General features: G+C 35.9%; 2 protein-coding genes and 1 long non-coding RNA gene across 3 annotated transcripts; 1 reads left to right on the top strand and 2 right to left on the bottom strand.

Annotated features, from left to right (window-relative positions):
* The first annotated feature begins 1,134 nt into the window (after positions 1 to 1,134).
* Positions 1,135 to 9,088, top strand: ube2ib (ubiquitin-conjugating enzyme E2Ib). The gene is made up of 7 exons (XM_039672459.2): positions 1,135 to 1,357; positions 2,463 to 2,539; positions 5,082 to 5,165; positions 5,242 to 5,314; positions 5,385 to 5,494; positions 5,591 to 5,670; positions 8,343 to 9,088. The coding sequence occupies exons 2-7, from the start codon at positions 2,474 to 2,476 to the stop codon at positions 8,404 to 8,406; spliced, it is 477 nt and encodes a 158-aa protein (XP_039528393.1). The 5' UTR covers positions 1,135 to 1,357; positions 2,463 to 2,473; the 3' UTR covers positions 8,407 to 9,088.
* A 1,449-nt stretch (positions 9,089 to 10,537) lies between these two features.
* On the bottom strand, positions 10,538 to 17,796 carry LOC120479723 (interleukin-9 receptor). The gene is made up of 7 exons (XM_089125712.1): positions 17,706 to 17,796; positions 17,491 to 17,614; positions 16,620 to 16,792; positions 16,397 to 16,539; positions 14,533 to 14,834; positions 14,385 to 14,451; positions 10,538 to 11,077 (listed from the first exon to the last, which is right to left on the bottom strand). The coding sequence occupies exons 1-7, from the start codon at positions 17,773 to 17,775 to the stop codon at positions 10,778 to 10,780; spliced, it is 1,179 nt and encodes a 392-aa protein (XP_088981838.1). The 5' UTR covers positions 17,776 to 17,796; the 3' UTR covers positions 10,538 to 10,777.
* Positions 17,797 to 18,243: 447 nt separating this feature from the next.
* LOC148969629 (uncharacterized) lies at positions 18,244 to 19,869 on the bottom strand. Its single transcript, XR_016149251.1, has 3 exons — positions 19,827 to 19,869; positions 18,426 to 18,594; positions 18,244 to 18,328 (listed from the first exon to the last, which is right to left on the bottom strand). It is a non-coding gene; the product is annotated as an uncharacterized LOC148969629 (long non-coding RNA).
* Positions 19,870 to 20,506: the final 637 nt, after the last annotated feature.

Below are 20,506 nucleotides of genomic sequence, written 5' to 3'. Positions count from 1 at the left end.
AGCAACTGTGACATCTGCCGTTGAAGAGCGACAGTAACGTTTGTTTTGGACTTTTTTTTATTAAACTGTCTGAAAATAAAATGAGGTTTACAAACTGTCTAAATATGTTCACCATGGTCCATTTCTGCATATAAGAGTATATAGAACTATATACCAATACATCTTAGTAAGATATGTCAACATTTGAACCTAATTTGCTTTGAACCCCAATACTTAAGCTTAAAGGAGTAGTTCACTTTAAAAAAAAAACTTTTGCTGATAATATACTCACCCCCATGTCATCTAAGATATTCATGTCATTCTTTCTTCAGTCGAAAAGAAAATAAGGTTTTTGATGAAAACATTCCAGGATTTTTCTCCATATAATGGACTTAAATGGGAACCAAACGGTTCAAGGTCCAAAAGACAGTTTTGGTAATATAATTCGAAAGTTTCTCTCTTTCTCAAATAATAAATCCTGTCGTCATGCCGTTCAATGAATTTTGTAATAGGCAAGGCCACAAAGAATCCATCTGTTGTATTCATCCTTCTCAAAGGAAGTACACATTTGGGGGAGCCTTCAAATTGGGACAGTCTTTGCCTCGCAGCGGTGATGCAATCGGCCTTTCGAAGGATGCAGCCTCTGAATTAGGAACAGCAAAATAGTCAGTTGTATGATAAACAGGCTACTCGTGTGGTTTTCCACATCACAATAAAGTCATTAACATCAGCAGAACACAAAATGCTTGTACTGTTACCACTGTAAACGTGAGCTGAAAAACTGTCATGTCCATTTGCACATTTGCATTTGCTCCATTTTTTTTTCATTCTCCAAAATGAATTAATGCAACACAATGCCAGTATTTATAAGCCATATTTTTTATTTGCAGCCATCAAACTGTATTCTGCATTTTTAGCATACATATACATACAAAAATGTGATTGTGAATTTGTTTTACTATTCCAATTTCACACAATGTAACAAGATAGATAGATAGATAGATAGATAGATAGATAGATAGATTTTTTTTTAATTATGCTACTGTCTCTTTAAATTTTAGCCGTCTATAGGAATGCCTGTTCTAAATGTTTCCACGAGGGAAAAGACAACGTATCATATTCCCAAACACACGGTGCCTACACGCCTAAGCTCAAATATTTCAACAATTCGATGGGTTAAACGAACAACATTAGCATTATTTCAATTGATCCCGAATTTTCCAGCAGGCGATCTGCGAGTAGTGCCACTGGTCCTGCTTAGACTGCTTCACTCAGAACCGAATGTGTTTTCGGGAGGGAAACTTCACAGCTTTGGTACCGAGTCAAACACGGTTCCAGTGAGCGGGCCCAGAAGACGAATAACACTGGGATTCACAAGGTAAGACGGTTCTGTCCACATGGGAGAGGCATTATTGTGTTTTGGTAACTAGTAAACGGTCGCATCGGGTTTGTTTGGTATGGTTGCTGTGTGAACGCGCGCTCGCGTCAAAGGAAGTCGAGTTTCTTTGTCCTGCGCGCTCATGAACAGCGTTCCATCGCTGGACTCCATATTTATTGACATTTTATGATGTCATAATGTGAAGTTAAACCCTTCCTTGATTATAGTGGCATACTATGGAGTTAAAAACCTGTTATATCATAGTGTAGAGGGAAATTCTATCACGAGCGCCTAAAACCCTATATTATGACGCCATAATTATGAATGTAAAGGTAATATTATGACACCATAAGCTGGAGTTTTACCCTTTATTATATCGATGCAATCGGAGATTAATAACCTCAGTTTTCATTATGTGTGATTGATTACATAGTGTGTGACGTAACATCTTGATTATGATGTCAAATTTTAGATCAGTTGTACTTAAATTGTAGTCTATGCTGTGAATTTAAGAAATCGTGATTGTGATAGGCCATATTCATTTGATTAGAAAGTGTTTGGGCTAAATTGAATCATTGGGTAACAAAAATAATTTATGTGAATAAACATAATTACATTTGTTAGATTTAGAGGCAAAAATACTATTTTTGTTAACCACTGGCACAGCTTACCCCAAATCTACCAAATTGGCAAAATGATTCATGGAGAACTATAGCCAATTAGTTTACCTGTAAGCGGGTTTTATACATTGGTTGTTCACCATCATGTATGGTGTATCTTTTAGAAATGGATCAAATTTATTTGACATAATACTTGCATAGAAAAATTTCTTTCACATGCAAAAAAAAGAAGGAGAATCTTTATATCGGTTCTCATGTGTGTCTCTCAGTCACAGGCAGGTGTGTGTTGGGCAATTTCTGAGTAGCCTATACATTTTTTTTCTGGTACCGTCCCTTTAAATGTTAGCCATCTAAACTTTTGTTTAGGTCAGTTTCTTTTAATATTCCACTTTTTCACAATGTAAATAGACAAATTGATGGATGGATGGATGGATGGATGATGGGTTCTCAAACGCATACTCAGATAAATGTGCATTTCTCCATAGGATCAGTGGTCATGTCTGGCATTGCTCTGAGTCGACTTGCACAAGAGCGCAAAGCATGGAGGAAAGACCATCCATTCGTGAGTAACACTAATATTCTTTTAATGAATGCACTTACAATCCCATTCCCTACACAATCATTAGTTTTAAATCGCACATTTATAATCTTACAATTGCTAGTTTTGATATACCACTAAATAAACCCTGTAACACATGTGTGTTGCATCCTCTGGTCAGGGCCGTAGACGGGGTTTATAATCACTGAGGTCCAAAATTTGAGCTAGTGAGGGGTGAACCCTCAAGAAAATTAATTTCTCTGATCTACATACGTATGTGCTTTTTAAAATGTTTGAAGGCCAAAAATATGGATAAGAAATAGCTTTAAAAGCATGTCAGTGGGCGGTAGATTATTTGTCAATACCTGCTAGGGCTGTGCCATATCATACCGTCCACGATAATACCGGTATAAAATTTTACATGATAAAAAATTGTCATATCGCGATATTGATGATATGATGACGTATGGCGTATTTACGTTACTTAGCGCGTGCACAACAACACAGCAGCATGTAAGCCTCCGGATCAGATCAAGATTTAGTTCCTAAAAAGGGCGCTACTTCAATAGTATGGAAGTTGTTTGAGTACAAGAGGTCAGATCTCCAACAACACAATTATTTATTTATTTTTTTGTCAAATATGCATGAAAACTCGTTTCACCACTTCCCTACTAGCGTACATTTTGCATTCGCCTAATCTTCCTTCAGAGTTTCCGCAGTTCGGGTACAACAGTCAACACGATTAAACTCTTTCTAAGATGATTCAATGTTACTATTATTATATTTGTAAATAAAAGGTCTATGGTTTCGCATAACACAACTTTATCTTGCTGGACTTTATTGCTGTAACGTTAACTAAATCATGTTACTTTCTACCGGCCGGGTGTCTGTTAGAGCAAAACACTAGAGTCAGAGCACTGTTGTTCATCACGCGCACAGTAACTGAAATGTAAAACTGTTAAAAGAAAGGACTCGATAAACGATTGCACAGCTAGATGCTGTATATTATACACGACGCTACGCATCAATATTTATTTACTTTGTGCTTTGAACTGTTCAGTGCTGAGTATTCGACGCGCTGCGCGTGCGCGCTGTGACTCCGTGTTGCTTCAAGCGCATCATTCAGCGCTCGGGATGCGCATAAGCGCTGTGCGATATATTGGAGCCTTTCATATCATAATACTTTTGCGCAATGAAAGATTATTAATAGCCTTTGTTCTGTCCTATCGATCATATGTTGCTGCCTCATTAAACAGCTGTGCTATACATTTTAAACATGCCTCAATTTTATAGTAGACTATGCTATATAATAATTAATCCTTTTGATTTGTTACCTTGTTTTTTTTTCATGAATGTACAATACAAAGAGCAATGTGTAAAGTTTTACCAGATTTAGTGTTACAATTGTCTCTTATTTATTCCCCACTAAATGTTTTTTTTCCCCTAAATGTTCCAATTTTATACAATTATTGTAAATTAGGTATTGTGTACCTCATTTGATGCTAATCCAAAAACTATGCAAGGCAACTGTTACATTTTGAAGGTTTGTTTGGATTGCCGCTGTTTGTTTAAATTTTTTGTACTTCAAAGTTTAGGTAAATTTTATTAGGTGACAATATTGTGCAGGCTTCTGAAGTTATTGTTAATATTGTTAATGTATTACTGTAGTTATTGTTAAAATAAAATGATAAGGAGTTATGTTATACTTTTTTTTTTGCACTAATGCTGCTGCCAGCCAGCTGCAATCACCAATAAAACATTGTTTCATATATATTTTTTCTATATCGTGATAAATATCATTATCGCAAATATTCTTGAAATATCGTGATATAATTTTTAGGCTATATCGCCCACCCCTAATACCTGCTCTCCTCATCTCCATCACTCATTCTGCTTATCGTGTCCGGTCTCTTCCCCTCCTAAAGCTGAGCTTTAAATCATAGTCTTTTCATTCGTCTGTCAGTGTAGAAAGTATATGTTTTATTAATCATGTTCTTACACAAGTTAGTTTACTGAAGTCTATAAACGCTAGGTGAATCAGTTTACTAAATTAATTCGCAATATGTACCCATTGAATGTTAATCTTATATCTAATATGATGAAAATGGCTTTGTTAATGTTTTTGTATCCCCACAATGATTGTTACTATAATAATTATGGGAATGCTGCGTTAATTAAATAGGCCTATTTTCATTTCAAAGTGGCAAAATTTTTGTCGGTCGTTTAACACTTCTTCTATCCTAAAACAGCTGTCAAATTATGTAATGTTTAGTTGAGCTACTTGCATGTTATCTTGCACTTTACTGAAGCATTGCGTTTCTGTGAACATTGATTTGTCATCTCAGATATTTTGACATTAATGAGTGGCGACAGACCAATGAGAAGATCTTGTGCTGTGCAATAACCTTCCAGAACTAAAGTAGAGTTAATACTATATTAGGCAATTCTTTCACCACATTGATTATATACACCTCGGGATAATTCAGGGGTCCGGTGACTGAATCGCTGGATACGGCCATGCCTCTGGTGCTCGCTTAATGATTTTGTCCCGACCAAATGTTCCCAGGGCTTTGTTGCTGTGCCGACGAAAAACCCCGATGGCACCATGAATCTCATGAACTGGGAATGTGCTATTCCAGGAAAGAAGGGGGTAAGACTGTTCATTTAAGCTTTACTTCCATCATCATGTGAAGCATCATGTGACGTTTCTCTTCATCTCTCCCTAGACTCCATGGGAAGGAGGGCTGTTTAAGTTAAGGATGCTGTTTAAAGATGACTACCCCTCATCACCCCCAAAGTGTGAGTTTTACACAAACATGTTCAGTCCATGTAGCCTGAACCACACCTCACGAATCCTTCTCTTTTGTAGGTAAATTTGAGCCTCCGCTCTTCCACCCGAATGTGTATCCGTCAGGAACAGTGTGTCTTTCCATCCTGGAGGAGGATAAAGACTGGAGACCTGCCATCACCATTAAACAGGTCATCTAAAACTATATTCCACTCTGCTCAACGGTTGATCCATTGCTTTGCTTTCTGAAGTACACTATTCTAAAAACTCTTTTATTCCTCCTTCAGATCCTCTTAGGGATTCAGGAGCTCCTAAATGAACCGAACATACAGGATCCAGCTCAGGCAGAGGCGTACACCATATACTGGTATGTTGCACACATGCAGAGTTCCAGTACATACTGAAGGGTGTCATTGTTCGTCTACACGTGCTCTATGTTAGGCTTCCATAAAACTGGACCATTTGACCATTTCCACCACTTTAATGAATATGAAAAATATCATGCTTGTTAAATCATAATTAATACAATAGCTAATTATGACATGAAAAGTAGTCATAATTATAAGATTTTTTTTTTGTCAATTGGCAGAATTGGCCATAAAAAAAATCGGCTGTCGATCATGATCAGCTGATTTTGGCTAAAAAATAGGCAAGGCAAGGCAAGTTTATTTATATAGCACATTTCTTACACAGTGGCAATTCAAAGTGCTTTACATGGAAGAAATTAAAATAATCAAAAGAAATCAGAATAATTAAAACGGTTTAGAATGAAAAAAAAAATCATAATAATAAAAATAAAATATAGTAAATAATTATAACAATTTAGAAAGTACAGTAACAGTCGGACGAACAGTGGCACAGTGCTCATTCAGTAAATGCAATCAATATAAATAAAAACAGTTAAGAGTGAAAATAAAATAAAGTAATACCCCTATCTGAGATGGAAGAGATTGAGCTGGTTTACCAAATAGCTTGATCGGCAAACCCCAAAAGCGCCGATCAAAAAAGCCAATCACATGATGTAAATTACGCGGCTCACGGGCATGCCAGTGGCAACATGAAGTGCCGTGCACACCGCCAGGCAGAATGGGGTCTTGTGCACCCAACACGCACGACTGGCCACACCGCAATGACGTCATTTTTGCCGTGTGCACCTTCACGCTCTTGCGGACACGTCGAGTATAAACAAGGCTTGAGTTCTCCTTCACCCGAACGAATTGAGTCTCCGCAACGGATTAAAGCGCGCGACCGAGTGAAGGCTGTGTGCGAGCCACATGAGAACACGGTATCCGTGCCACTGATCTCAGCGGTAACGAGCACTTTAATCACTTGATTAATAAGAAAAGCATTTCAGTGCTAGATCGCCTTTTATTTAACAAATTAACAAAATGAATGCTCTGCTAGTTAAAGGTAGAATATGCAGGATTTTTGCAGTAAAATATCCAAAAACCAACCACTAGGCCAATGTTATATATTTTGTTTAGTTGATTACTTACAATATCCCAAATGTTTCCAACTATTTGTAAATCGTGAGAAAATTGCGATTTTAACCAAGGCAACGGGGCATGCGAGCAGGGGCGAGGAGTCGCCAGTCAAAGACGTCATATCCGCGTTACCCCCGGTTTCCGCCAGGTTTGACCTCGTACTGCAATAGTAACCATGGCGACAGACGTGGACAACTGGGTCGGTTATGCCCGTTACGCGTGCTCAACAGCGTGAGCGTCACTAGCAGAGTTTTGTTCAAACATTATGGACCACGGCAAGCAGACTTTGAGACAAAAAGAGGACTAGAACGAAGATCAACATCTTTCGAGATGCCGAGAGCTCCACGTCCGCGACTAACGTCCGCGAGTGTTGCATGTAACTTGAGCAAACAGGTGAGCAAATCAATAAAACTAATCCATGTTATATAGTTCAACATGATGAATAGTTAGAATAGGATCTGTATGTTATTCTCTGTTAATCTAGCTAGTCTCATACAGCCAACACACAACCTAACTAACAACATTCAACACACACAAATGCCATTTAGTGTGATGGTGAAACTGTTAGAGCAAGTGAAGAATGAATATCCTTATTCCTTTATATCCGCGGGACTCGCGTTGTGTGTAGCAATCGCGCCCTGCTTCATCATGTTAAAAACATCAATGTATTCACTCATCCAATATACGTCATTAATATACGCCTTGGTTATTGTAAGAGGTTAGCGTGTCAGTGTTCTAGTCAGTGTTTTGGGAGGCTACAATTTCCAAGTATGCCTAAGTGTAACTGGATCCCATCCCATGAAGCTGATCTAATGTGTGTTGGTCTGCCCGACCCCTCTTTGATTTGGAATGGTTTTATGTTACTCAGCCTAATGTGAGAAAGATAGCCTACAGTAGCCTTAATTTATCTCATTCTAAATACAATAAAATACACACCTGGTGGTTTTTCAAGATCTTGACTGTAGGCTATTTCTACCGTTTTTTTTAACTTCCCAATACAGTTAATTCATAGTTAGTTTCATTTCTACAAATGGTACAAACTCTGCTAGATTATAGATAAAAGATTCCCATTCCCCTGCCATTCAGTGATCGGCCCTAAAAATCCTGATCGGAGCATCTCTATTTTTTGTCTAATTTTCATCTCAATTCAAAATTATTACATACTTTTAACACATAATTGATAGTTTACTTTTACTTAACTTTAAATTTTATTTAAAAATCATTTCCACTGCATAAGTGAATATGAAAAATATCGTTGTTTATTGAATATCATGTTTGGTAAACCATGTTTGGAAGAATATTAGCACTTTATATTTATAAAGCAGCATTATTTTGTTCCACACCTGTAAATCAGAGATTTAGTTAGCTTACCTCTTTTCTATATTGGCTATGTTTATATATATATATATATATTTATTTATACACGTCTATAAGTAACAACGTGGTCCTGTGAGGAACATCATTTCGTTCCCATGTAAGTCTCTAGATATAGCAGGATGACAATAAACTCGCTAGGTTGTTTCTTGTATTGATTCCTCTGTGTTTTTGTCTACAGTCAGAATAGAGTGGAGTACGAGAAGAGAGTTCGTGCACAGGCCAAAAAATTCTCCCCGTCGTAAGCGAGACCGAGGCGAATGGAAAGAGGGATTATGTGAATACTCGTGCTATCCTCTCACCGGGACTAAAAGGACTTAAAATATGATGTCTGTGCCATCAACCCCAAACCCTTCCCCTGCACCACAAAATTTACACTCTTCTTCCACCCTTTTAATTTCATTTGCTCTCCGTTTCCCTTAGAACGCAGTCGCCAATTCAGTATCCACAGGTTTTGTTGCGTTTCAAACCAGCTTGGATCAGAATGGACTGTTGGGATTTTAGCTCCTGGTGTCTGTCTGTGTGCTTACTTGCACTCGCCATTTTATTATGTTCGTGAAGCTTTGTTTCCTCTTGAAAAACATGCGAGTGTGTGTGTGTTGCTCTGGTTTAGGTTGGTTTATAGCGTCTTATATGTGGGAAAGTGCCTCATGGTGACGTTTCCCCTCAGAATGCTGATCTAGGACCAGTTTCCTCTCCATTGGGCTCGTTTGTACTTGACCAGCCACGTGGTCTTAGATCTGTCTTGGATTGTGTAATGCTGATTCGTTAAATAATGTCCAGAGTTATTGCTCCTGTGAGCAGCAGAACCAGAGTCCAATTCTCTTAAACATGCTGTACATGGTTTCTTGTTTGTTTGATGGGAACATGTGTCCTGTGTTCACACTGATTGTGTCTTGTTTGTTTAATAAAGCTCTTTCTACATAATGCGTCTTGTGTTCAAAAACAGCTCGATGGAGCAGAATGCAGAGGTGTGTAAACGTGGCCTTGATGCTCATGGCTACTAAAAACAGAAAATGGAGAGACGTGACAGACTGACTTAAAATATCACAGAGGTTTCATACACATTGCATTTTTATTTATATTGCAAAACAGAACGCTAAAGCAGGAAACTGACTGAATTTTAGAATAGCTTTAATATAAACATATATATTCAAAATCAAGTACAGAATAAAAAATAGTATAAATGGATTATTAGCAAAAATCTTTAGAAAAGGCATTTATTTGCATGTAAATTGTGGCGTTGCTTAGAAATATATCAGGATTTGCTCATTGAAAGCTATTAGCAGATTATACATGACTGAATATGTTTTCATTTATAAAAAATGATTTCTAGCTACTAATTACATCAGTGTAATTGGATTAATGTACTAATTACTCTAAAAAGTATTGGATTGCTTATTACTAATTATTTTTTAAATCCCATATCAACCTAGACCCGTCGAAAAACACAAGACACAAAACTGCATTTATGCTTCGTTTAAATAAGCGAATGTACAATTGTATAAATTATCCTTTAACTGACCAAAGTGCGTCAAGGGAGACGTTTACATTAAAAACATACATTTTAAGATTAAACAAGGTACGTTTATTAAGTTTTTGATCAAATATACAATATTGTGAAATATTATTACAATTTAATATAATTTTGTATTTTAGTAGTACGGAGGCGTATTGCATTCACTTGAAGAAAAAAAAATCTACTCTGTTTTTCTGAATTAACGAGTTAATTTTTCATGAGAAAAAAAATTGCTCTGATTTTCTGAATTAATGAGTTAATTTTTCATGAGAAAAAAGTTTTTTCTCTGTTTTTCTGAATTAACGAGTTAATTTTTCATGGAATTTTTTTTTTTGCTCTGTTTTTCTGAATTAAGGAGTTAATTTTTCATGGATTTTTTTTTTTGCTCTGTTTTTCTGAATTAAGGAGTTAATTTTTCATGAGAAAAACAAATATTTTGCTCTGTTTTTCTGAATTAATGAGTAAATTTTTCATGGATTTTTTTTTTGCTCTGTTTTTCTGAATTAACGAGTTAATTTTTCATGGAATTTTTTTTTTTTGCTCTGTTTTTCTGAATTAACGAGTTAATTTTTCATGGAATTTTTTTTTTTTGCTCTGTTTTTCTGAATTAACGAGTTAATTCAGAAAAAAACAGAGCAAAAACTTTTTTTCTCACGAAAAATGAACTCATTAATTCAGAAAAACAGAGAAAAACTTTTTTCTCATGAAAAATTAACTCATTAATTCAGAAAAACAGAGCAAAAAAAAATTTCTCATGAAAAATTAACTCGTTAATTCAGAAAAACAGCAAAAAACATTTTTCTCATGAAAAATTAACTCATTAATTCAGAAAAACAGAGTAGATTTTTTTTTCTTCAAGTGAATGCAATACGCCTCTGTATAGTAGATTTCAAAATACAATTCATTCTTGTGAATAAAGCAGAACTTTTGAATTATTTTTTTCAGAACTCTTTGATGAATAGAAAGCTCAAAAAGATGAAATATAATTATTTTGTAACATTATACATTTATATACTGTCACTTTTAATCAATTTAAGGCATCCTTACTGAATAAAAAAAAAATCATCGTATTGACCCCAAACTACTGACCGGTAATGTTATATGGTATAAGTGTGTGAGGTGGAGAGTGTGCAGTAGTCCTCGCTGCATGTGATGCTTTCTCGCTCTGTTACAACAAAATCACGAATCCAACAGCCCGAGTCCACATCTGAGCCCACGGGAGAATGGGGCATGCTGGGAGACTGGGGCGTGAGGTCACCCTGGTCACTGGTTCCCATCTCATAAACTAAGCTGGTCTGTCGAGGAGGCGTGTCCATGCTCTCACATAGAACGTCAATCTGGAGAAACTCCTCCCCCTGCGTTACGTCTCTCGCCTTATAGGATAGCATTGAACAGATCTGAAAATACACACACAGACCATTAACAGTGATGTATTCGGACAATGGTCAGGACCAACTGTTTCTACCGTTTTGATATTGATGTTGCTATTTACTCATTGTAAGCTGTACTGCAAGTTGTACGTAATGCTTTAAAAACAGATATTGATGAGGAGTATTAACACATATACTTGACTTCCTGTATAACAGGATGAAATGAGTGATGTGTTAAAGAAATTCATGAACTTAATGTTTGCAACTAATTAGAGGTTAACGATAGGGTGTGAAGATAAGGTTTTCAAACCACAAGCGGAGCTAAGATTGATGATGATGGTGGTAAAGAAAAGTCTTAGACAAACAAGGTTAAACGACATATGTGACCCTGGATCACGAAACCAGTCACAAGTTGCACTGGTATATTTGTGTATACATAATAGAATGGGTCAAAATGATCTATTTTTGTTTTATGCCAAAAATCATTAGGATATTAAGTAAAGATCATGTTCCATGAAGATATTTTTTAAATACCCTACCATCAATATATGAAACATTTATTTTATTTTTCAATCGTGAACATAAAGGAACATCTTTAATGGAGATTTTTGATTTTTTTTTGCACCCTCAGATTCCAGATTATCATATCCTAACAAACCATTCAACAATGGAAATCTTATTTTTTTCAGATGATGTATAAATCTCAATTTGAAAAAAATTGACCCATATGACTGGTTTTGTGGTCCATGGTCACATATAACTACAAACTGAACCTCAAAAAAGAACAACTACAAGGGAATCTGTAAAAAAAAAAAGAAGATTTGTAATCACAACATTTTTTCTATTGGCTAGATAATTTATGTTGTTCAGTTTCTGGTGATTAAATCAATCTCCTTCATTGTATCAACTCATTTTTTCCATTTTAATGAACTTAAAATGTTAAGGCAACCAGGTTACTTATTTTTAAGTTAAACCAACAATATTTTTTTTTTTACAGTGTACATCATTCAACTTCAACCTGTGAGTCCTTAATGCTATGGGGTAGATTTGACTACCTGAATAATCATAGGGCTATGAATGTGTAAGATGAAATGTCACACACCAAGTAACACGACCAATGCAAATCTTCAGATCTTAATTTTAACACCAGAAACCATCAAGTATATCTATCAAGATCAGCTGAGAATCATGGGAGGAGCCCAAACAGTGTAAGAATGAAGACCATTGATTAGGCTATGTAAAAGGTTTAGTTGTGCTGAAACAAACAGAATACCACATTTATCCGAGACTTGAATGTAGAATTTAGATGATTTGAGAAACATAGCAAGTGATTGATGAATTATTTATTTGCAGAGTAGTGTCTTTCTCCAACAGTTATTTGAGCATTGACCACAATCACAAGGAGAATTGACACATAAATCTATCTTCTGTGGTGTTCAATTCCCCAAACGGAGTTGCAAAGTCAGAAACGTGTTTGATATCTTATTACACCGGAAAACCATATTTGATATCGTTCTCATATCTGATTTGGAAAAAAGCTTCCTTTATGTTATAGTATTTAGGAATATTTCGAAATAGCTTTTAGTATGTTTTCATTTGAAAATTGTTTCTACATAGGCAACATTTATAATTTCGAGTTGACTTTTCTTATATTTATATTTTATTTTTTACAACAGCATCATTTAAAATAAAGAGAACGATTTTTAATAGTTTTAGTTAACAATAACAACGTTGGTCAAGACAAAGATGTCTTGGAATGCAGATCTAATGTATCATCCACGAAGAAAAAAAATATTATTTTTCTGTGTAGCCTAGAACTTAATTACAGTCAAGCATCAATATTATGGCTTATATTTAGCGTTAGATATGCTTTTTAAAAACCTTGAGCATAACTTGTGCAACAGACATTAATTCCTAAATTCAACAGTTCATTTATACAAGTTCATTTAATTGTAACTTACTGTATTCATCATTTAAACAATGAGTGAATACATAATTAATCCTTCTTTCAAAACGTGTTCATGTCTTACCCTAATTCACTATGGTAAGTTTATATTTTGCGTACATGACGTCACTCGCCAGTGCGTGTCTCGTCATATCCACAATAGCGAAGTTCCAACGGCTGGCCATTTTGATGACATGTCTGGCGTTTGAGTGAAAGAGGTTAGTTTTCTATGGTTTTCACGAGCGAGAAAGGTTGACATTGAGTAGCTAAATCTCAAACCTCCGGGGAATCACGGTTTAAACAAACACTGCTGGCAAAAAGCGAATGATACAGAGCTTGTAAGAATACATATCGAGGGAATGCATTGCCGTCACTTTCCCGCCAGAACAACCCCCCTCAGCCTGACTGAGTGGCAAAAGATCTGCTGCCTGACTGGATTTAATAGGGGAAAATGCGACTAAAACAAACAATTTTATCAATTTAAACAAAATGTTGCACTCAATATAATGTTCCTTACAAGTTACTAAAGATCCAGTGATCCATGGATATTGACATGCAGCCAGGAATCGTGTTGCCTGACATGTATGTCAGGCAACACGATTCCTGGCTGCATGTCAAATTTGCTTTATGTTTAGGTCTATATTGCTTTTATTTTCCCCAGTGTCGAAATCAGGCAAACATACATGATATGTTTGCCTGATTTCGACACCGGGGAAAATAAAAGCAATATAGACCTAAACATAAAGCAAATTTGCCTGTGAATGCTTTATATAAATACAATATAGGTAGGTCTAAATCCGGGTGATCACTTATTTCAGTGTTATATATAGATATATGTCATCATATCGTCCAGCCCTAAAACTTTATAGTTTTTTTTTTTTTTTTTTGGTCAGTGTTTATTAAAAAACATCCAATAATGCAGAATATGCAATGATAAATATTTAATTGAGTTGATAATATATATATATATATATATATATATATATATATATATATATACATAAACAATACAGAATATATGGGTATGGTTTTACACTTAAATTCAGCATATTGACACAAAATGATAACTGCAGATCCACCTTTCGCTGACTGGAGTCTAGTTGTTTCTGTGAATTGCAGCGATCCATTTGCTCCTCTTTCTATAGCAGTCTGTAAAAATATACCTCCGATTTTTTGTCAAATCTAGTTGTACAGTCTATCGCAAAGCTCTTTCCGAATTTATATGTGTTGTGTTTGTTTTTCGCGGCATTCATGCTGAAAACATATACAGCCGCTCAGTTTTTGCCACTCACTGTGAGTAACTGCAGGCACTCCGTCACACGCATGGTTTGGCTTTTTCATGTTGCCATCTACTGTAAAGTGTTTTGATGTACATATGGTGGGAGTTACCTTAACATCTACATCCCAGTCTCTGAAAAAGGGGGCGGGTGATGGTATATAATCACCCTTTCTCCATCTACAACACAAACGTCCATCGTTTATGTAGGCTACATGACTAAAGATGGAAGAAATCAAAGAACTTCAGGATGTTTCTTACCTTGAATATGGGATACAGGACAGAAGGACCACCAGAAAAGGCAAAGGAAGAAAATACCAGGCAATATGGGAAGATCTGTCAGCTTTACTGTTTCTCCTTTGCATTTGTTTGCGTGTTATCCAATCGGACTCACTGAGAATGTCCCCTGACCTCCAGTGTATCGCAGGGGCCCACGGACTCCACACGCCTTTATAATACACTTGATCTGGCCGAGATCTCACACGCACTGTGTAATTTGTGTTAGGTTCAAATCTAGACCCGTCCACATACACCTTCAGTTCAACAGCTTCTACCTCATACAGCTGAAACACATGCATTGTCATTTGTCACAAAGAATTTATAAGCATTCTCAGACAGAAAATTTACAAGTTCATTGACAAATGAGTGTCATTTTCAACATTACACTGGGTGATCATGTTTCTGCATTTCTTGCTAGACACTTGTGAAAAAGAGCTGTTATGAGTAGAAAAACACATTAATTTTAAACCAAGTTGGTATAAAGGGCACTAGACTTCACGCGTTAAACAACACCATGAAATGCTTTTCATAACTCGTTTCACTTCTGTAATGCGACGCAAATAAAGAAATGTTTGGCCTTTTCTTCTTGGGTCTTGCCAGTTGAAAGTCCCTATGTGTTTTGGATGAATGAAAAAAACATCCTCAATTCTCTATTTCACTACATTTTAAAACATGAAAATTACAGGTTTAAACATCTAATTTGTCAAAAGGTAATTTATTTCCATTTTTATGTTGGAATTATTAAACTTATAACTTTATACTTCTCCCTTCTATAGTCCTCCATGCTAGTTGGATGAGGTGTTGAATGATGTATGCACTTTTATATAAATAGATAGATGCACTTTTATGATGAATAGATGCACTTATATTTATGCACTTAAAAGCCAGGACATTTTTTAAATATAACTCCAACTATTGTCTGAAAGAATGTCATATTCATGTAGGATGAGGGTGAGTAAATCATGGGCTTATTTTCATTTTTGGGTGAACTATCCCTTTAAAAGAAATATAAATAAAACCGACGTTTTAATTCTTTAGTTTAGAATAACAGCAAATGGATCGCTGCAATTCACAGAAACAACTGGACTCCAGTCAGCGAAAGGTGGATTTGCAGTTAACATTTAGGTGTAAAACCATACCCATATATTTTGTATTGTTATATATATTAACAACTCATCAATTAAATATTTATCATTGCATATTCTGCATTATTGGATGTTTTTTTAATAAACACTGACCAAAAAAAAAAAAAAAACTATAAAGTTTTACGGCTGAACGATATGATGACATATTTAGGCTATATAAGCAACACTGATATAAGTGATCACCCGAATTTAGACCTACCTATATTGTATTTATATAAAGCGTTCACAGGCAAATATGCTTTATGTTTAGCCGGTCTATATTGCTTTTATTTTCCCAGTGTCGAAAATAAATAAAATCGGGCAAACATAAATGTCAGGCAACACGATTCCTGGCTGCATGTCAATATCCATGGATCACTGGATCTTTAGTAACTTGTAAGGAACATTATATTGAGTGCAACATTTCGTTTAAATTGATAAAATTGTTTGTTTTAGTCGCATTTTCGCAGTTTCCCCTATTAAATCCAGTCAGGCAGCAGATCTTTTGCCACTCAGTCAGGCTGAGGGGGGCTGTTCTGGCGGGAAAGTGACGACAATGCATCCCCTCTATATGTATTCTTACGAGATGAACTGGTTGTGAATTGTGCACTATAAGACGTGATTTCCTATTAAAATAGATCACCCAAAATCGAAAAAGGAATATGTCTATATATAAAGAATGAAAATAATATGGGGTATCACCATAGGGGTATCACACACACCTTGTGCTCGCTGTGCACGCTGAGCTGGTACTGGAGGTAGGGAATGAGCAAGTCGGAGGCTGGATCATATCCGCTCTCCCACTGGAAAACAGCCCTGTCCTTCTCCCACCGTAGAGACAGGTTAGACGGAGGGACCGGGTGAACTACAACACACACACACACACACACACCAATCACGAACTGTGCAGTTACTGTGGGCTCGCGTGAAAGACATTGCTCTTACTTTTTTCATGAGGCATGAAGTCACTATCTAGTAAGACGGAGAAGTTGTTTCCATGGTAACCGGAACGGAGGGAGATTTCGTAGCTGTCCATGTCGGTGAAATACATATTCGGTGATAAATCCAACTCACACAGTAATGCCTGTTGTCTCCTCCTCAGTGTGCAGTTATGTTCTCTACACAAAAACAGATTCTTTATCATTACTTCAAACTAGCATGCACTCGAGTGTTGGATTGTATGGGATATTTGTGATTTGGTTGATTGGCTGATTGATTGGCTGATTCATTGGGTGATTGGCTTATTGATTGGCTGATTGATTAGTTGATGGGCTGAGTGATTGATCAGCTGATTGTCTGATTGATTGATCGGCTGATTGATTGATTGTCTGATTGATTGGCTAATAGATTGTCTGATTGATTGACTGGTTGATTGAATGATTAGCTGAATGATTGATTGGTTGATTGATTGACTGATTGATTGGCTACTTGATTGTCTGATTGATTGTCTAATTTATTGACTGGTTGATTGAATGATTAGCTGAATGATTGATTGGTTGATTGATTGACTGATTGATTGGCTACTTGATTGTCTGATTGATTGTCTAATTTATTGACTGGTTGATTGAATGATTAGCTGAATGATTGATTGGTTGATTGGTTAATTGATTGACTGATTGATTGATTGGTTGATTGAATGATTGGTTGATTGATTGTCTGATTGATTGATTGGTCGATAGATAGATAGATAGATAGATAGATAGATAGATAGATAGATAGATAGATAGATAGATAGATAGATAGATAGATAGATAGATAGATAGATAGATAGATATGTGATTGTGATTGTGATTGTGATTCAGTGCTGTATTCTCACCCTTCATTTGTTCTGAAATGCAGCCAGTAGGACGATTCGTTGCCCAGAGACTCATCCGAGATGTTCAGAGAGCAGGTGATGATGGATAAATAATTACTGAGACACTCCAGACTATATCGATCACCTGAACACAGTTTTATAGACGACATATAATACATCACAATAAACACATAGGATATATCCTAAAATATAACAATGTGAGCAGAATTTTTTACCCAAAGTGATGAAACTTGCCAAAACACCAGACAAACATATCAATGTGAGAATGAAAGAAGAGCGATGCATGTTGTCTTTAACCTGTAACAAACAAACAGACGTATCAATATGAAAAGAAAAGTAAAAAATCATATTATCAATAAGTTGACTACATATGTTGAAATTTTCAACCTTTTTATGTTATACAAGATTAAACTCTTTTTTTTTAAGCCAGCTTAATGTAATTGTAGTTGATTGTACTTTGGAAACTGGAATAAAAAACAGGAGACTGGGTCTAAAATTGTAGCTTCCACACAACATTACTTCAGAAACACTGCAAATTGTACATTTTAATCTGATTAATGATGCATTGAGATAGTGGTGCATGCAGGTAAAATGAGCCAATTATGACTAAATAAACTTATTTTCGCAATGAGGATTGTGCTTCCTTCACTTTACTGTTGTGAACTGAAGAAGTATGGAAAATACATCAAATATTACAAAAGGATCAACAACAGATGGAAGAAATCAAAGAGCTTCAGGATGTTTCTCACCTTGAATATGGGACAGGACAGAAGGACCAGCAGAAAAGGCAAAGGAAGAAAATACCAGGCAATATGGGAAGATCTTTCCGGAGTCTTTTCTAAAACACACAAAGTGAGATTAATCTTAGTAACTGCATCTGTCATCTGTACTGTTTCTCCTTTGCATTTGTTTGCGTGTTATCCAATCGGACTCACTGAGAATGTCCCCTGACCTCCAGTGTATCGCAGGGGCCCACGGACTCCACACGCCTTTATAATACACTTGATCTGGCCGAGATCTCACACGCACTGTGTAATTTGTGTGAGGCTCAAATCTAGACCCGTCCACACACACCTTCAGTTCAACAGCTTCTACCTCATACAGCTGAAACACATGCATTGTCATTTGTCACAAAGAATTTATAAGCATTCTCAGACAGAAAATTTACAAGTTCATTGACAAATGAGTGACATTTTTAACATTACACTGGGTGATCATGTTTCTGCATTTCTTGCTAGACACTTGTGAAAAAGAGCTGTTAATAGAAAAACACATTCATTTTAAACCAAGTTGGTAAGCAATAAAGTTAGACGCGTTAGACTTCACACTTTTCACAACTCGTTTCACTAATGCCACGCAAATCATGTATAAATATATATTGAATAAATGTTTAGCCTTTTTTTTCTTGGGTTTTGACAGTTAAAGATATGTCTTGGATGTATGAAAAAACAGCCTCAATTCTCTATTTCACTACATTTCAAAAATGTTATGTTTGAATTATTAAAGTTATAACTTTATACTTGTCCCTCATAGGGAGGACCATGCTAGTTGGATGAGGTGTTGAATGATGTATGCAATTTTATATAAATAGATGCACTTTTATGGACTTTAAAACAGAAATGTTCATTCACTGCCATTATAAAGCTTGGAAGAGCCAGGACATTTTTCAATATAACTCTGATTGTATCGTCTGAAAGAAGAATGTCGTGTATGTAGGATGAGGGTGAGTAAATCCTGGGCTAATTTTCATTTTTGGGTGAACTATCCCTTTAAAAATATAAATACAGACATTTTAATTCTTTAGAATAACATGAACTGGTTGTGAATTGTGCACTATAAGACTAATGCATTGAGATAGTGGTGCATGCAGGTAAAATGAGTCTAAATAAACTTATTTTCACAATCTCATTGAAAACAATTGTTTATTAATGCTGTATTATATCTGTCCCATAGCCTAAAATGCCTCTTAAACAAGGCTCTTGGACTCTGAGGATCCCAGGAACTTACAGTTATCTCGCTCTTCCAAGCTTTATAATGGCAGTAAATGAACGTATCTGTTTTAAAGTCCATAAAAGTGCATCTATCTATTTATATAAAAGTGTATACATCATTCAACACCTCATCCAACTAGCATGGAGGACTAGAAGGGGCAAGTATAAAGTTTTCACAATCTCTCACAGTCTGAGGATTGTTGGGCTTCCTTTACTTTACTGTTATGAACTGAAGAAGTATGAAATACTACAAAAGGATCAACAAAAGAATGAAACTAAATAATTTTCTTTAAACCAAAGCAAGCACTTGAAATATAATAAATGCAAGAATGATAGAAAATGTACCTGAAGTCGCTGTTGCTTCTGGTTTCACACGAACAGAAGAAAAGAGTTTCAGTTGAGCCTGCCTCTCTCTCTCTCTCTCTCTCTCTCTCTCTTTGGCACTATCTGCTTTTCATACTTTTGATGATCAAGTCTATCAGTCATCTGATCTCTTATCATCTCAAACCTTTTCACACTTGAGCATTCAGATCAGCAAACTCTGTGACAAGCTTCAGATGTTTCCTAACCAATATCACACTTCTGCTTGCTGCTTTAAACTGCTTTGAAAGCCTAAAAAAAGCATATTTCATTCACCATTATATAAAAAGCTGGGTAATAATATTATCGCCCAGCTCTTTTTTTATAAAGTTGATTTATATATAAGATTTATAGGGAGAAACCGGGTATGGTTGTAACACTTTTTGTTTCAGCATCTGTAACTCACTGAATTTTTAAGCTAGACTGCTCAAATATAAAGTAGCCTATCACATTTGTTCACTACAAAAGTCACCAATTTAAACCTCTGTAAAATATCACAACCCTTATGAGTTGATGTTAAATACATACTACCGGGGAAAGTCGTAACAATTAGGCAAAATGAGCAAAAATAGCCATCTACAATATTCTTCAAGAACAGGTTTATTGAAACAATTGTTTCTGTGACTGACCACACCTTGGATTGATTGACGTCTGTACAACAACAA

Source organism: Pimephales promelas, chromosome 22 (genome assembly GCF_988280905.1).
Source record: "Pimephales promelas chromosome 22, fPimPro1.hap1.1, whole genome shotgun sequence".
Taxonomy (NCBI): domain Eukaryota; kingdom Metazoa; phylum Chordata; class Actinopteri; order Cypriniformes; family Leuciscidae; genus Pimephales; species Pimephales promelas.
The sequence above is the reverse complement of the archived record's forward strand: the minus strand, read 5'-3'. Positions and strand labels throughout refer to the sequence as shown.

Bases quoted from the DNA above. Each gene is read 5' to 3' on its own strand.
- ube2ib (XM_039672459.2), top strand. From the start codon at position 2,474: ATGTCTGGCATTGCTCTGAGTCGACTTGCACAAGAGCGCAAAGCATGG. The intron at 5,166-5,241 runs GTAAGACTGTTC...ATCTCTCCCTAG, and splicing joins CTATTCCAGGAAAGAAGGGG to ACTCCATGGGAAGGAGGGCT. The intron at 5,495-5,590 runs GTCATCTAAAAC...TTCCTCCTTCAG, and splicing joins CTGCCATCACCATTAAACAG to ATCCTCTTAGGGATTCAGGA.
- LOC120479723 (XM_089125712.1), bottom strand. From the start codon at position 17,775: ATGCATCGCTCTTCTTTCATTCTCACATTGATATGTTTGTCTGGTGTT. The intron at 16,793-17,490 runs GTGAGAATACAG...GTTTTTGTGTAG, and splicing joins CATTTCAGAACAAATGAAGG to AGAACATAACTGCACACTGA. The intron at 11,078-14,384 runs GTAACTCCCACC...GTGTATTTTCAG, and splicing joins ACTGGGATGTAGATGTTAAG to ATCTGTTCAATGCTATCCTA.